The sequence below is a fragment of the Mustela putorius genome, unplaced genomic scaffold (genome assembly GCF_011764305.1).
Source record: "Mustela putorius furo isolate JIRA1106 unplaced genomic scaffold, ASM1176430v1.1 tig00003845_pilon_pilon_pilon, whole genome shotgun sequence".
In the NCBI taxonomy this organism is placed as follows: Eukaryota; Metazoa; Chordata; class Mammalia; order Carnivora; family Mustelidae; genus Mustela; species Mustela putorius.
In genome coordinates, this window is record NW_025421998.1 from 36,186,597 (window position 1) to 36,204,196 (window position 17,600).

General features: G+C 37.7%; 1 protein-coding gene across 8 annotated transcripts in view; it reads right to left on the reverse strand.

Moving 5' to 3' along the window:
• Positions 1-980: 980 nt before the first annotated feature.
• Positions 981-17,600, reverse strand: part of HEPACAM2 (HEPACAM family member 2) — a 64,456-nt gene continuing 47,836 nt past the window's right edge. For 2 of the 8 annotated variants that reach the window (XM_004776424.3, XM_013047845.2), the window contains exon 9: positions 16,458-16,571. In XM_004776424.3, coding sequence (XP_004776481.1) covers positions 16,458-16,571 — 114 coding nt within the window. Of the gene's footprint in view, positions 1,277-12,727; positions 13,482-15,279; positions 15,314-16,457; positions 16,572-17,600 lie in introns of those variants that run through there. The other 6 variants (XM_013047844.2, XM_004776421.3, XM_045062699.1 and 3 more) reach the window with 6 other exon arrangements.

The following is a 17,600-nucleotide window of genomic DNA, read 5'->3' on the forward strand; positions in this document are numbered from 1 at the left end:
AGCTAGCAGAAGTTGGCAGCTATTGCAACAATAAATTAATTAAGTGAATCTATGAAAGACCTCTTCCTCAGGTTAATCTTGTGGATCCCAATTCAGTGTTTCAATTCAATTTCAAATCAGTTTAGTTCAATTCACTTCAATGGCATAAACTTTTAGCCATAAGAAGCAAGACCCCAGTTCTTTTATATCTGTATTTATATCTATATTTATATTATATCTATATATAAATACATATATTTATATCTCTATATATTATATCTATATTTATATAGTGAATATTTTATATTCACTAGCCCTCTGACTAACCTTGCAGTTGCCTTGGTAGTCAACAGCCCATCCTCTCTTGGTGACAGAAGCTTCTTTACTTCAGGTTTCACCCTTCTTCCTTCTTCTAGAGTCCAGTAGGAGAAATGGCCAGGCCATTAAAGCCAAATATCTATATATTCTGATGAAGAAAGAAAATTTCAGCAATGAAATTTTGTTTTATATATCTTATTGCTGTGCTCTGAATCTTGATGTCCTTCTGTCTTGAGCACAGTTCCTCTCAGGTGGCCAGAATGACATAGTTAATTCAGAATCCTCCATTTGGGGAGCCTTCCATGCCCAGAGGCAGCAGATGACACAAATATCCTCTATTCACACTTTCTGATTTCTACCTTTATGGGATCCAGTTTGGGAGCAGGGAGAAAAGAATTAAAGGCAGGAATGAAAACAAGGAGAAATGAAATCAGGGAAAAAAAAAAAAAAAAAGGAAACCAGGAGGAAAGGGACAAAGAAAATGGAGAAAAAGAAAGGAAGTTAAATGAAAAGGACATAACAACGTTGAAGAAACGGAATTCCAGTCAAATAAATGATTTAGAGTGTTAGATTCTCCTTATGTGTTTTTATTTTTGTTATTGTAAACATATATATAAAGCAGTACAAATTTATGTAAAATAAAAAAGAAAAAAATGTAAGCCTCTCCATCCACTACTCTTTTCTTCTTTCCAATGGTTACTAACCATTCATAGTTTAGTATATTTCCTACTGAGTATTCTCTTCACATAAAGAAATAAAATTTTTTATTCACATGAAGAACCATAGCATAAAACTAACCAGTGAAATATTGTTTTTCAGCTAATAATATGTACAGGACTTTCCCCCATGCATTACATATAGATTTATCTCTTGCCTTTTAATAGCCACAGAGTACCCAAACTCTGGTCAGGATTTACTTGGTCACATACTTGACAAGTGCTTAGGCTGGTTTCTTGTTCTCTTCCTTTAAGCAGATAATCTAAAAAGGAAAAAAATCCAAAAATATTCTAAAAATATTTGAACATTTTAATGACATAGTAAATTTTTGGCAACACTATAGTGTGTATGATTACTTATCAGTGCCTCCACTAAGTAGTGAGCATAAAAATGATAAAGGTACAACTGAGGTGACATGCTGAGTTCTCAAATGTGAAAACAAACCTTTTATGTCTAGTTCCTGCTTCAGTTATTTAAGCAAAGGCAGCAGTTTGGTTAAGATTTGGATCTGGGGGTGCCTGGGTGGCTCAGTGGATTAAAGCCTTTGCCTTCGGCTCAGGTCATGATCTTATGGTCCTGGGATTGAGCCCTGCATTGGTCTCTCCACTCAGTGGGGAGCCTGCTTCCCTTCTTCTCTCTCTCTACCTGCCTCTCTGCCTACTTGTGATCTCTATCAAATAAATAAAATCTTAAAAAAAAATTGGATCTGATAGTATCTGTCTATTAAGAAGATATAGATGTTTTTAGTAAGTTAATAAAATCATAGGCTATAAAATTTAAAGAAATTAAAGAGCTTGTTTGGTCCTACCCTATCACATTAGAGATTAGACAACTGTGACTAGGCACACACACAAAAAAAACAGTGCTTGGTTTTGCCTGGACATATCCAATAGTATTTTGCTGATATCATTTCTAGGTTTCATTTATTTATTTAAAATAAATTTCATCCATTGTCTTGCAGGCTTAAGTAGACATATGACAAGGGCTCCAACCAAGTTCTGTGGGTAGCGCTATGGGCCTACATAATAGTCTTGGGTATTTACTGGGGCGGTTGCACAGCAGAGGTAATATTGGCACTGATAATCTTAAAAAATAAACAGTAATTTTCTAGAAGGACAAGGAATATATCATGGAGGTTTTCCATGTACAGTCATTATATATCTTATCATGGGACATTTATTGAGAGATTTTTGAGAGTAGACAGCTTAAAACAATGCAGTTTTAAGTGACTATCTTTGTCTATCAACATCCAATTATGATTATTTGGCAGGTTAGTCTCTACTACTGAGGGCCTGAAGCTACGAATCAGAACTCCCAGTTGCTAAATTTCTTAAAATGAAAAATCATAAAGTTAAAAAATTAAATTAAAAAAATATTAAGTTATATGTTAATTAGACTAATAAAATTTCACTAAAATAGAATTGAGACACTAGGGACAAAAATACATAGGATCGTCCTCTTTCTTAGATATTTATGGATACACAATGATAAAATTTGTGTCTAATTTCTTTCTCTCACTGTCTTTTTAAAGTGTGCCCAGATTAACCTTAATGTTTCTTTCGAAGGCACCTGGGTGGCTCAGCCAGTTAAGTGTCTGCCTTCAGTTTAAATCATAATCCCAGGGGTGCCTGGATGGCTCAGTGGGTTAAAGCCTCTGCCTTCAGCTCAGATCATGATCCCAGGGTCCTGGGATCAAGCCCTGCATCAGGCTCTCTGCTCAGCAGGGAGTCTGCTTCCTCCTCTCTCTCTGTCTGCCTCTCTGCCTACTTGTGATCTCTGTCAAATAAATAAATAAAATCTTAAATCATAATCCCAGAGTCCTGGAATTGAGCCCTTTATCAGGCTCCCTGCTCAGGAGGGAGTTTGCTTCTCTCCCTCTGCCCCTGCTCCCTTGGCTTATGCCCTCTCTCTCTCTCTCAAATAAATAAAATCTTTTTTCAGAAACTTTCTTCCTGGAGCAAGATGGTGGAAAGGTAGGAGGCTCACTGGAAAGTGTTACTTTTAGTCAGGAGTACAGCCAGAAAGGTGACTTTGCAAGGAGGAGGCCAGGGTGGGAAGCAAGATGACTGAGGAGTAGGAGACTGAAATATCAGGTCCCAGGAGTTCAATTAGATCGTTATCAAACCATTTTGAACACCTACAAACTCAACAAGAGATAGAAGAGAAGAAGAACAGCAATTCTAGGAACAGAAAATCAACCACTTTCTGGAAGGTGAGATGTGCAGAAAAGTGAATCTGAGGTGATATATAGGAAGACAGATGGGGTGGGGGGGCTCCTGGCAAGTGAGGGAGCAGTCAAGCACAAAATCAGAACTTTTAGAAGTCTGCTACACTGAGGGACTTTGCTCCAGGGCTAAGTGGGGTTGAAGCCCTCGCAGAGACAGTGTGGTCTCAGGACCCACAGGGTCACAAAAAGACCAGGGGTTTCTGAGTGTGGCAGACCTCCCCGGTATCAGAGCAGGGAAACTGCCTGCAGAGATGGAGCCGAAAAGTGGGCTCTCAGCTCAGAATTACCTTAAACCGTGATCCAAAGCAAAGTTGGGCCACTGTTCTTCGAGCAGGGTCCCCACAAGTGGCAGATCCAGAAAGACCCCCTCTTTCCTCCTCTGGGAGGAGTGGCATGGGAGTGTGCTGCAGGAACCTTCTGGGTTTGGAGACTCCAATCGGGGCTGTGCGCCAGAGATAGAAATGCTCAGTCACAGGCTGGGTGAGCTCCGAGTGTGGCTGGAGACCAGGGAGACAGGAGGGATTGACTAATTTTTTCTAAGGGTGCACTGAGGAGTGGGGCCCTGAACTCTCGGCTCCTATGGGGCCAGAGACTGGGAGGCTGCCATTTTCATTCCCATCCTCTAATGCTCTATGGAAAGCATTCAGGTAACAAAAGCTCCTGAGAGCAAACCCGAGCAGATTACTTAGCTTGGCCCCTGGCAAGGGTGGTGCAATTCCACCTTGGGCAAAGACATTGGAGAATGACCACAACAGGCCCCTCCCCCAGAAGATCAGCAAGGACATCCAGCCAAGACCAAGTTCACATATCAATAAGAACTGCAGAACTCCAAAGCTAGGGGAAAGCAACACATAGACTTCATGGCTTTTTGGGGCACCTGTGTGGCTCAGTTGTTAAGTATCTGCCTTCGGCTTGGGTCATGATCCCAGGGTCCTGGGACCGAGCACCACATTGGTCTCCACACTCAGCGGGAAGCATGCTTCTCCCTCCCCCAACTCCCCCTGCTTGTGTTCCCTCTCTCATTGTGCCTCTCTCTGTCAAATAATAACTAAAATCTTAAAAAAAAAAATTCATGGCTTTTTCCCCATGATTCTTTAGTCTTCCAAAATTAAATCTTTAAATTTTTTTTCTTATTCTATTTTTAAAAATTTTCCTCTAACCTATTTTAACATAACTATTTTTTCTTATCAATACCTTTTTTAAAATCTTTTTAAAAATTTTCATTCTTATAGTGGCACCTGGGTGGCTCAGTGGGTTAAGCCTCTGTCTTTGGTTTAGGTCATGGTCTCAGGGTCCTGGGGTTGAGCTCCACATTGGGCTCTCTGCTTGGTGGGGAGCCTGCTTCCCCCTCTCCCTCTGTCTCTCTGCCTACTTGTGATCTCTATCTGTCAAATAAATAAATAAATAATCTTTTAAAAGTTCTCATTGTTATATTCATATTTTATCCCTTCATTGTATTTATTTTTTGTATACATATAGGGTTTTTTTTTCTTTAAAATTTTGGAATACAATTTCTTCTAATAGATCAAAATATACCCTAAATCCAGTGCATGGGTTTATTCTAGTCTCCAGCCTGATCACATTCTTTCCTCTTTTTTTCTCTTTTTTTCCACCAACTTCTTATGAATTCCTTCTTTAGAATCTTATTAAACTTTCATCTTTACAATCATATTCCATCCCTTCATCATGTTTACCCATATATATATTTTTTTCTTTAAAATATTAGGAAGTAGTTTTTTTCCAAAAGACCAAAATACACCCAAAATGAAGCGTGTAGCCCTGTTCTATTCACCAGTCTAATATATATACACACACACACACACACACACACACACACACACATATATATATATATAGCCCAGTTCTATTCACCAGTCTAATATATATATATATGTATATATACATATATATATATATATATATATATATATATATATCCCCCCCTTTCCCCCCCTCTTCTTCTCCCCCTGGTTTTGGTCTCTTCTGATTTGGTTAGTGTATATATTCTGGGGTCATTGCTACCCATTTAGTATTTTGTTCTCTCATTTGTCTATTCTCATCTGGATAAATGAAAAGGTGGAAAACTCACCACACACAAAAAAGAACAAGAGGCAGTACCAATGGCTAGGGACCTAATCAATATGGACATTAGTAATATGTCAGAGCTAGAGTTCAGAATGATGATTATCAAGGTGCTAGCTGGGCTCAAAAAAAAGCATGGAAGATATCAGAGAATCCCTTTCTGGAGAAATAAAAGACTAAAATCAAACCTAGTTGAAATTTTAAAAGATATTAATGAGGTGCAATAAAAAATGGAGGCTCTTACTGCTAGGATAAATGAGGCAGAAGAGAGAATTAATGGTATAGAAGACCAAATGATGGAGTATAAAGAAGTTGAGCAAAAGAGAGACAAACAACTATTGGACCACGAGGAGAGAATTCGAGAGATAAGTGATACCATAAGATGAAAAAATATTAGAATAATTGGGACCCCAGAAGAAGAAAGAGAGAGAGGCAGAAGGTATATTGGAGCATATTACAGAGAAATTCCCTAATTTGGCAAAGGGAACAAGCATCAAAATCTAGAAGGCACTCAGAACCCCAATCAAAATCAATAAAAATAGGTCCATACCCTGTCATCTAATAGTAAAACTTACAAGTCTCAGTGGCAAAGAGAAAATCCTGAAAGCAGCTCAGGACAAGAGGTCTGTAACATTCAACAGTAGAAATATTAGATTGGCAGCAGACCTATCCACAGAGACCTGGCAGGCCAGAAAGGACTGGCATGATATATTCAGAGCACTAAACAAGAAAAATATACAGTTAAGAATACTATATCCAGGGGCACCTGGGTGGCTCAGTGGGTTAAAGCCTCTGCCTTCAGCTCGGGTCATGATCTCAGAGTCCTGGGATCGAGCCCCGCATGGGGCTCTCTGCTCAAGCGGGGAGCCTGCTTCCTCCTCTCTCTCTCTGCCTGCCTCTCTGCCTACTTGTGATCTCTGTCTGTCAAATAAATAAATAAAAATCTGAAAAAAAAAGAATACTATATCCAGCTAGGCTGTCGTTGAAAATAGAAGGAGAGATAGAAAGCTTCCAGGACAAACAAAAACTAAAAGAATTTGCAAACACCAAACCAGCCCTACAGGAAATATTGAAAGGGGTCCTCTAAGCAAAGAGAGAGCCTAAAAGTAACAGACCAGACAGGAATAGAGACAATATACAGTAACAGTCACCTTACAGGCAGTACAATGGCTGTAATACCAATACTAATACTAAATTCATATCTTTCAATAGCTATCCTGAATGTAAATGGGCTAAATGCCTCAATCAAAAGACACAGGGTATCAGAATGGATTAAAAACAAAACAAAACAAAACAAACAAAACAAGAACCAATGATATGCTGTCTACGAGAAACTCATTTTAGACCCAAAGACACCTCCAGATTTAAAGTTGAGGGGGTGGAAAACAATTTACCGTGCTGATGGACATCAAAATAAAGTGGGGTGGCAGTCCTTATATCATATAAATTAGATTTTAAACCAAAGACTATAATGAGAGATGAGGAAGGAAACTATATCATATTTAAGGGTCTGTACAACAAGAAGACCTAACAATTTTAAATGTCTATGCTCCTAACATGGGAGCAGCCAATTATACAAACCAATTAATAACAGAATCAAAGAAACACATCAACAATAATACAATAATAGTAGGGGACTTTAACACCCCCTCACAGAAATGGACAGATCATCTAAGCAAAAGATCAACAAGGAAATAAAGGCCTTAAATGACACATTGGACCAGATGGACATCACAGATATATTTAGAACATTCCATCCCAAAACAACAGAATACACATTCTTCTCTAATGCACATGGAGCATTCTCCAGAATAGTTCACAAATCACAAAATATCCTGGGTCACAAATCAGGTCTCAATCTGCATATTTTCAGAGCACAATTCATTGAAACTAGAACTTGATCACAAGAGGAAAGTTGAAAAGAACTCAAATACATGAAGGCTAAAGAGCATCCTCCTAAACAATGAGTGGATCAACCAGGAAATTAAAGAATTAAAGAAGAATTTTAAAAATTCATGGAAACAAAAGAAAATGAAAACACAATTGTTCAAAATCTTTGGGACACAGCAAAGGTGGTCCTGAGAGGAAAGTATATAGCAATACAAGCCTTTCTCAAAAAACCAGAAATGTCTCAAGTAAAAAAAAGTTTCTTCCCAAGTTCTTTTGCTTAACCTTCCTTGGCTTCTCTTTAATTTCCTAAAGTTGGTCTTTCCAAGGGTGTTTCCCTCCTTGTTTGCTCTTGATCTCATCCTCTTGCATCCATTTCCATTTTTTCATTTCCATAAAAAACTTCAATTTTATTTGGATGTCTACTCTTCCTCCACCCAGCCATGTTCTTCTGGGAGTGTTGACTCCATCTCCAGGGGGTTAAATTCTGCATACTGTACCAATCTAATCTCGTACCTCTTGCCAGTAATTCCTTTAGGAGAGGTCATTTCACATAGCCAAGGAAAAACTACTGGAATTCTGGTGGAAGCTGCTGGGAAAAGTTTCTTTATGCATAAGAAAACGACCTAGGAAAAGGTGTTTTTTTCCCCATGTTCTGGATTTTGTGATGTCTAGATATAATTTCTGCAACTGCTGTAGCCATCTGTAACCATGAGAGCAGAGTGGAGAAATGGAAGAGAACTTGGGTTCTTGATGATACCGTTGAGTCATTAAATGAACCAATCCTGGAGTCTACCTTGCATTTGAACTTCCCGTCATTTGGGATAATAAATTATTCTAAGTCAGTTTTAGTTAGAGTTTTCTGTTATTTGCTGCCAAAGGCATTGTAAGTATATGAAAATGATTCAAATTTTATTTCTTAAACCCAGGCCTGTCCTCAAAGTTCTCATGTTGGATATGCAACTGTTTATCAGGCATTTCTATTTGGAATCCTACACTAGTCCTGACAAGTGATCTGTGAGCCATAAACTAATTATTTTACAATAAGAATAAAATTTTGTAGTTACAGTCAGACCCTGATAACTTTTTTTTATTAAACAAAATATTTTGATAGGATCTCAGTGAACTTCAGGAAAAATAGCTCCCAAAGTTCTCAAGTGCCCTGAGAATCAGTCTCAGAGGAACTTGGTTATTGGAAACACAGTAATTTATTTGCCTCCTATAAATGGAGTCTTCATTAAATATACAGAGGACAGGTAATCTAATTCAGTAAAGTTCAAAAAACATTATTGTCTGTGTTCTAAAGTGCTTATGCTGGGATGGACGCCATATGGGACACTCAGAAAAGCATGCTATCATGGGGGTCTCTGAAGTCCCCACCTCCTGGGACAACTGCTTTATGTAGAATTGAAGGGACTACTCTGAAGCTTCAGAAACCTTCTCTCATTAACTCAAGGTGGAATTCTGCTGCAGGGAAGAAGCAATCTGCCAGTTCCTGCCCTATTGTATGACAAGCAATTGAGCTGTCATGTTCCCTAGGAGGATATTAAGTGAGAAGGTTCTCAGGCACAAAAAACAAATAACCTGTTTGCTGGAGGCCCAGTGGTATTTGAAATTAATGAAGCTCCTAAAAGTAGGGCTGACAGAAGAAAAATTGGTGTGAACTCCACTCCAGCGTGCCTTGTCCAGAGAAATCAATTGGTACATTGGAATAGACCTTGGCCTTGGAGCCAGAAGTGCAGTTTGGAGATCAGCTCTGTCACTCGTTGGTTTGATGATTTTCGGAGTCTTTTCACTTTCTGAGTCTCTATTTGTCTATAAAATGGGCATGCTTCTCTAGCCCCAAGGTTCTTGTGAAGATCAAAGTCGTTAATGGTATGAAAATGTTGATAAACCACAAGGCTAACATGGTAATACCAATAAACACTACCTCAAAGATGAGAAGGAAGGAGAATAACAGTGTTAAATCCAGGTGCTACGTATGATTTCCACATCTGCTTATGAGAAAGAAAACTTTGCTTTCTTCTTGCCTCATGAAACTAAAGCATACACATTCATGTATACTGAAACATGAACTTTAGAGGAATATATAAGGACATAAAAATTCATAGGGTACACAGCAGTATAGGAACAGAAAATAAAATCTTTCTAAAAATAAGTTAAATCTTTATAATATATAAAGTATTACCCATATTCCATGTTCTATGTCATCACCCAATTTTATTATTTTAACAAAACTTTGTAAGATGCTATGATCTCATAAAACGGAGTGAGCACATGGACTATCTTTGAGGATATGTATGCAGTTTGTTTTAACTGAAATGGTCTTATTAACATGGAAGTACACAAATGTCAGAAAAACAAGGGAAGCTGTTTTATTCACAAGTATTTTATTAATTTTTGTTTAAAACTCTATCAGTAGGATATATTCTTTAATGAACACTAGGAATACAATTCTATTCCAAGTTAGAAGCAATTAGTAGAAAGTTAGAAATTTTAACAACAGCTTAGCTAAGACTATGTTTAGTAATAAGGAAAGAACTTCAGGCTGGTTTTTAAAGATTAATTTGTTAATTAGGTAAACATCTGGATTTGGTCCATCGCTTCCCTTGGAAACCTTGATTAATTTATGAGATTTTCATCACCATATACTAAAAAAGCAGTGAGTCACCTGGTGTGACACCCCATTGACAGCTTTCACATTGCTCCCTTCAGCAATTCCTTGTTGCTTTGAGTGGAACCATGCTCTAAGAGAGTCTGTATATTTGTGTGTGAGAGAACAATACAAAAATGAGAGGAATTACAAGTGACTGAAAAGTGAGTTTGAGAAAATAAAAATATATGTTTGTATTTCCTTTGGTTTGTGGTAAGGAACTCTGGAGGGATACACAAAATCAGCCAAACCAAAACCGAATACAAACAGTTGTCTTGGCACATCATTCTTATAAGATTTTGGTTGGGAAGCATGTGAATGTATTGTTACCCATGCAAGAAAAGGCTATGTAAGATGGTCCATGATTGAAAGAGTTCCAGGGTTGGGTCTTGGAAGGGGAACACAGAGACACAGCTGGAGCTCATGGGAGTTAATCTGGTCTCCCAGAGATGCAAGGACCTTAGGGAGGGAGGGAATTCAGGACTGAGGAAGGAGGGGAGGGGCAGATGGAACTTCCGTGAGTAGTGGCTGGGAAAGCTGACCTGCTCTTTTCCAACCCTGTGAGGGGATTGCAACCTTTTTTGGACTGACAGTTACAAATTGCATTTGGTTTAGAAGTCCCTCCTTAGACATCCACCTGTATATGCTGTGTGATCCTGGTGTAATAAAACAATACTTGGAGATGAAGGGGAATTCATCATACTGGTTATTAGCCTCATTTCTGCTTTCAATGTGCCTTTGTAAACTCTCATTGTTCCTTCATCCTGTTTTCTTTATCAACTTCATTTTGGGGGTATATTTTATCTTGTTACGTTATGCATTTATATGAGCTCCCATAAATTCTTTCTGGAACTAGAAGGTATATGAAAGAATAAATGCATAACTAATCTAGGAAAATGTTAACAGGTTATTTCCGAGAGGCGAGGATACAAGTGATTTTATATTGTTTTTCTAGCCTTACTGAGATATAATTGATGTATAACATTGTGTAAGCTTAAGATGTGATTATTTGGTACATGTACATATTGGGAAATAATTTACCACAATAAGGTTAGTGAACACAACACATCCCATGACTGCAATTTTCTTTTTTGCTGTTGTGATAATGTTTAAGATCTACTCTCTAAAGGTGTTTTAATTATCTTTTGGTCAGCTGTATGCATTTCCAAGTATATATGTATGTATATATATTATATATTTAGTAGTAATGGACAATAATTCCTTTTCTGATTATATATATAATCTATAGATGATCTAATTAGATTATATAATCTATTACATATATATGTATATATACATGTATATGTATACACCAAGTTTATATAAACTTATATCATTATATCAAATGCAAAAGAAAATGTTTGTGGTAGGACTGGTAGATTTCTCCAGCAGAAAAATATGGAAGGTGGTAGAGAAAGAAGACCAGAAAGGAGTTAAATTAGTCTAAACTTTCCTTTATGCATTATATCAAATGCAAAAGAAAATGTTTGTGGTAGGACTGGTAGACTTCTCCAGCAGAAAAATATGGAAGGTGGTAGAGAAAGAAGACCAGAAAGGAGTTAAATTAGTCTAAACTTTCCTTTAACCATGTGCTTCTGTGAAAAGATGGGAAGTACAGTTTAAATACAGTGGTTCATTTGAAATAGTTTGAAAAAGAAATGTTCTTCTTTTGGTTTCTTTCTTATGTATTAAATAATAGGTCATGAGACATAGTTTAAAGTCAGTAAATATAGGTGTATATCTTTTTTTTTTTAAATAAAGGTTTTATTCATTTATTTGACAGAGAGAGGTCATGAGTAGGCAGAGAGGCAGGCAGATGGGGCCGTGGCGGGGGAAAGCAGGCTCCCTGCTGAACAGAGAGCCCGATGCAGGGCTTGATGTAGGGCTCGATCCCAGGACCCCGGGACCGTGACCTGAGCCAAAGGCAGAGGCTTTAACCCACTGAGCCACCCAGGTGTCCCTGTATCTTCTTTTTTAATAGTTGGAGTGTTTGGGGGTGCCTGGGTGGCTCAGTGGGTTAAAGCTTCTGCCTTCAGCTCAGGTCATGATCCTGGGGTCCTTGGATCAAGTCCTGCATTAGGCTCTCTGTTCGGCAGGGAGCCTGCTTCCCCCGCCTCTCTCTGCCTGCCTCTCTGCCTACTTCCCATCTCTGTCTTTCAAATAAATAAATAAAACCTAAAAAAAAAAAAATAGTTGGAGTATTTGGATGTAATGTCATTTAAAGACCTGTTGTTGAATATTTGGGTTGTTTCTACCTTTATTTGGCTAAAATGAAATCTTGAAGTGTGGTACTGTCAGGTCAGAATGTTTGTAGCCAATGTCATTAAACACAAATATTCATCTATCATCTTCAAGATCTGCAACACTCAGATGACCATTCTGTGCCCACTCCCTGGGCCTCCTGTGTCCTGCACAGTTGCCTTGTGCTACTTCATACAACTGCTTCTCTCTAGGTCTCAGACTACTTTTCCTTCACAGAGTTTCTGCAACCTGATCTTTGGTCATCTAGTTTTATCTGTTATCGTTTATCCAGCAGTCTTAGCTAATGATGAGTGTGACCTGAATCAGTAATTTCACTTGGAGGTTGTAAAATGGTACTTTCTAATCCTACCATGGTCTCTTAACTGATTTTTTAAATACAGCAATATACAAGGAGGGAGACCTTTGCTAGAATCAGCAATTCAATCAAGTAAAAATTCCACGCCTGAAAAAATAATTAGCCATGCAAGAGGAAGATTCTTATTTTAGTAGTTCTCTATGATCTACACTTTAATTGCACACTGGCAAATAAGGATAAAAAAATAACTGTACAATATTTTATGTAAAAATTTTCCCTATAAGACAAAGAGTCGAGGACATATATATGCAAAACCAAAATAATTTATTTGAATCCATTTTTCCTTGAACAAAAATAAAAAATTCAGCATGTCATTTCCTTCAGTGTTTTATGTCTTTTCAAAAAAGCCAATGGTAATTGACAGTCTAGAGAGCAATCTTGCTGTTGTGACAGCCACCCTTATTGTGTGGTACAAATACCAAGAAGGAAGTTTGGGAATAAAATTTTAAAAATTAGTACAATAATTTAATAGTAATGAGAATTAATAAAACAAAACCTGCTGGAAATTTTTACAAATATAAAGTTCCCACATTTGTAAATTAGATAGAATATGCAATGTTGATGAAAGTGAAAGTATAGATTAGAACTAATTGAGCTTTTTAGAGAGACTTGATATGAAAAGAATAATTGGAAAGTCCCTTCTTTTTCTTCCTCTTAGTCACTATGATAAAGACTGTCCACTATTTCCCTACCATCTTCCTCTACAGCACAATGCATTGTGCATATGCTGGAAAACCTTCAGTATAATTTTTATAAATGACTCTATTCTGCATTTGAAAGGAGTAATGAGCAAGAGGTATTGGGCTTGATTTCTTCACTGATTCCAGATGAATATACATTTCCACTGTTTTTCCTCAAAATGTTCCTTCATTATTTCACTCCAATGCACTGGTTTATGAATGCTCACCTGGCAAAGAGATGTTACAAGATATGTAAAATATTCTACAGAGTTCCAGTTCCATAGGTAGAAGAACCTTAAATTCTTTTATTCCTTTCAATACCTGCAAATAATAGAAATTTTTTGAACTAGTTCAAGAAAATTACACTTATAAACCAATAAGTGTAAGGAATAAGCAATCACTAAATTCTGCAGATAATTTCCTTTTGAAAGTAAAGGTTTACTCAAATATCCTGAATTTAAAGATACTAATTGCCAGTCAAGGATTCAAAACAAACTGCCAGGAGCATTTAGTGAGGTCAACAGATAGCATTTAAATAAATGTAGCTACAAGTTCAATATCCAAATAAGTAGCCTGAGTATTAAAACGTGAAAACAGGTCCACTTACCAATTTGTTAAACACCAGTCCAATTAGGTAACAGACACATGCACTAATGAAAGCAACACTGTTAGAATAGTCTAAGAGCCAAATAAAAGAATTTTGTTGGCTGTCTTTTCTATTTCAGAAGCAACTGTCAAACAGAGGTACAACAAAGCAGAAAGTTATTATTCTTTATCTACAGCTTGTACATTCACTATGGGAAGTGAGGAGGAGAGAAATTCACTAGCCACCTATAATACTGCATTAGTCATACAATTGACCTTTGAGTTTAACTGGACATAAAGAATAAAGCCATAGGCAATCAAGAGAGAAAAAATGGCCTCTACATGTTTAGGGAATATTTAATTATTGAGGAATATTTATTCTACCAAGTACCGCTAGTCTTAATTACAACAAGCAAACAAGAGCTCGCTAAACTATGGAATCCTTAAAAGACAGCCTTATTTAACCTCTATCCCTAGCAGATAATGTTCTGGAAATGTTTGTAGATTGACTGTAAATAAAATAAGTGTAAAAAGGAAAATTTTAAGAGATTTTAGAGAGAAGGGAACAGTCTTCCAGAGAGAGAAGGAAAAAGAAGGGAAGTTCAGAGAGGGCAGATATTGAAGAATGGAGGTAAAGACAGAGTCCTTAGAAGACAAACACACAGAAGGGAAGCAAGGAAAGATGAGGAGGACAGGGAAGGAGGCGAGCCTAGGCAATGGAGCGAGAGGACGGGTAGTGTGAACTGGGGTTCTCAGGTTGCTGCCCCTCGAGGGAGCGTGTCCTCAAGAACAGTTTTGAATAGCCCTTTATATACTTGAAAAAGAACATTTCTGCCTTATTTTCAACCTTCCAAGTTTATTTCTAAAATAAAGTTTTATATTCCCAAGAAACTCTAAAGATACTGCTCATGTCTGAAAGCAGTCTAGTTTCAGAGGGTGATTTTCTATTTTAACTTAGAAAATCACTTTTTTTTTTTTACATGCGAAACCAACCTGATCACTTTATTTTGTGTTCTGAAATTACAGCTGCCATATTCTATAGCTTTGTAAATAAATCAGCATTTCTTTTATTACTGGGAGCTTTAAAAGACAAACCAAGTTTTCATTTGGCTTGTTTACAGTCTAAATTAAAAAAAAAGAAACAGATAATGCAGAATAAATGACATATAGAAAAACACATGAGCTTAAATAGGATAATATTCTTAATTGGGTATAATCTTAAAGTTGGGAAGCAGACATACTCTTAAAATTCTTTCTATTCCTTACATTTAACAACAACAACAAAAACAAATCCCTTCATTTTCTGCTCCAGACGTAAAGAGAGTCAGGTATTATTTTAGAGAGGTATTTTCTTTTTTTTTTTTTAACTGTCATGGAATAATATTTCGCCATTGTGTTCTACTAGATTGATAATATAATTCTTTTAAGATTTTATTTATTTTTTTATTTGAGAGAGAATAGCCTAAGGGAGAGAGGGGCAAAAGGGGAGGGAGAAGGACAAGCAGACTCCGAGGTGCTGAGCAGGAAGCCCTACCTGAGGCTCCTTCCCGGGACCCTGAGATCATGACCTGATATGAAATCAAGAGTAAGATGGTAAACTGACGCAGCCATCCAGGCGCCCCAATAATATAATTCTTTACAACATTTTTTCTTTTCTTTTCAGACCAGAAGTTCCTACCTCTGTCAGGGACTGCTCCTAATGTACCTGACTCCCTTTTCTCCAGGCTCCCTGGGTTAAGAAGAGATGCACTGATGGGGTCCTCTGAGGTGTCCTTAAGCCGTTAAATGAGTGCATATCCGCCCTCCCCCCCCCCCCCCCCGCCAAGACTGGGTGCCCTCCCCCTAAGATGATTTCCCATGCAGTCATCCACTGCTAACTGTTATTTTTGGTATCTATCCAGAGGTGTGCATGAATTACTTCTCTAGAACTGTTTCTTTTGCCAGAGGGGAAGTTCCTGTGTGTGGTTATTGATGTTCTTTTCAAAGTCAATAAATGACAAATAAAGAAATGATGGAAGATGATTTGTGGCAGTTATGCCCGCAGGCAGCTATAGCACAAAAGAGGGAAGTTCATTTCATTATTTCAAAAGGCTGTAGGCTTAGTTTCTCCACGGTGGGGAAGGGAGGGCAACTCCTTAGTGTCAGGCCTGAGCTTAACTGGTAAGTAGTTTCCTGGCTTTGGCCTCAGCTCAGATTTTATCCTCTCTGGCTGGGAGGCCAGTCCTTGCTGTGATTCTGTTCACTTAGAGTAGACTTTGAATCTGTTAAGAGGTTGGATATTTGATGGTGATGGTGACCGTGCTGTGCATGTTTTGTGGGTTTTTTTTTTTTTCTCCTGGTCCTATTCCCAGTGACAGATCATTGGCTCTAAAATCACCACAGTCATGGGAAAATCATCAAGATAACCAAGATGATCAGGCTTGAGAACTGGCCTGAAAATCTCTTTCATATCCAGACTCACTGGGGGTAAATACTAGATTCCAGAGCTCTGCATCTTGTCCACTGGCCCAAGTGCATGACCCTGGAAGATACTTGTGTTTGTCTATTTTTTCCCTTAGAATTATTTTCCATTGGGGAAGTGTGTTCAAATGTACAGAAGCTACAATTTTCTGTTTTGGTATTTTTCTTCTGAGCCTTTCAATAAATTCTGGGGAAAGCTGGGGCTGAATACTTAGCCCCTCCACAATAGTATCACCAAAAGCAAGTTCATACTTACTCTGGACAGTCCTGCTGTTGGGCAGGGATGTGCTGAATGACTTCATAAATTGTACTGTGCAAATCTTGTCCTGATACACCATCAGAGGCTGAAACAGACCTACTTGGCATCTAGAAAATATGGCACATTAAAAACAATTAGCAGAGTAGTAAAGAGTATGTCTACTCTATTGAATAGTTGAAAACAACTGGAAGTAGTAATGATTAGAGAATTAGATCTGTTTATCTTCCCTACAATGTCCATTTTCTCCTCGCTACAGTTTCCTGCACTTACCCTATGGTAGTTTATGTGGCAGCATAGCTATGAAGTCAGAAGAGAAAAAGCTTGCCAATGCTATCACTTTTTTTTTCTTCATTTAAGAAAAAATCTGGCAGTACTGTAAAGAAAATATAATAGAAAGAAGAAAATAGCAAAAGAGAAGATACCAGGACAGCTTAGAATCAGAGAGCATATACGATTATCTTTTATATTACATCTCAATTAGCTTTTTGACACTGTTTGCCAATTATATGTGCAAGGATGGTTGAAAAGAAAGAATAATATATAGACAAAAGCCCTCATCACACTGCAAGTTAATATAGACAGTCCCAAGAAATACAGAACACACAAAGGGAGATGTTTGGTTTGAATTCAGTCATGGGCTCTAACTAAAGGCTTGGAAGAATGTGGGAAGCACGGCAGTATATTTCTGCCTGGTAAGCAACAGGTATTTTACTGAAACTGGCATTCATGTTTTATTAACTCCTCCTTCCTTTTATCTGATGATTTTCTTCTTGTAAACACTGCCTTCCAGTTAGTCAGCTGAAATCTGGTTCCCCTCCTCATCCCAAGCTCTTCCAATTTTCAACACACTTCCAACGGATCACTTTCAGTCCTTTGTATTTATAGAGCATCGCCTAGAGGACTCTTTGCCCTTGATAAATCATCTGAAGAATATGTTATCTCATTCCAACTTAATCTGCTACATTGTATTGGAACACCTTAGGCTTGTGTTTTCTTTGGAAACAGTTTCCATTCCACTTGCTAAAGTTCTCATGTGCAGCCTTATGATTCATCCTAACATTTTTGTGTCAAGGAGATTTTGGTTTAGAGTTTGTACAGTTGACCCTTGAACAAACCTGGATTGAACTGCACAGGTC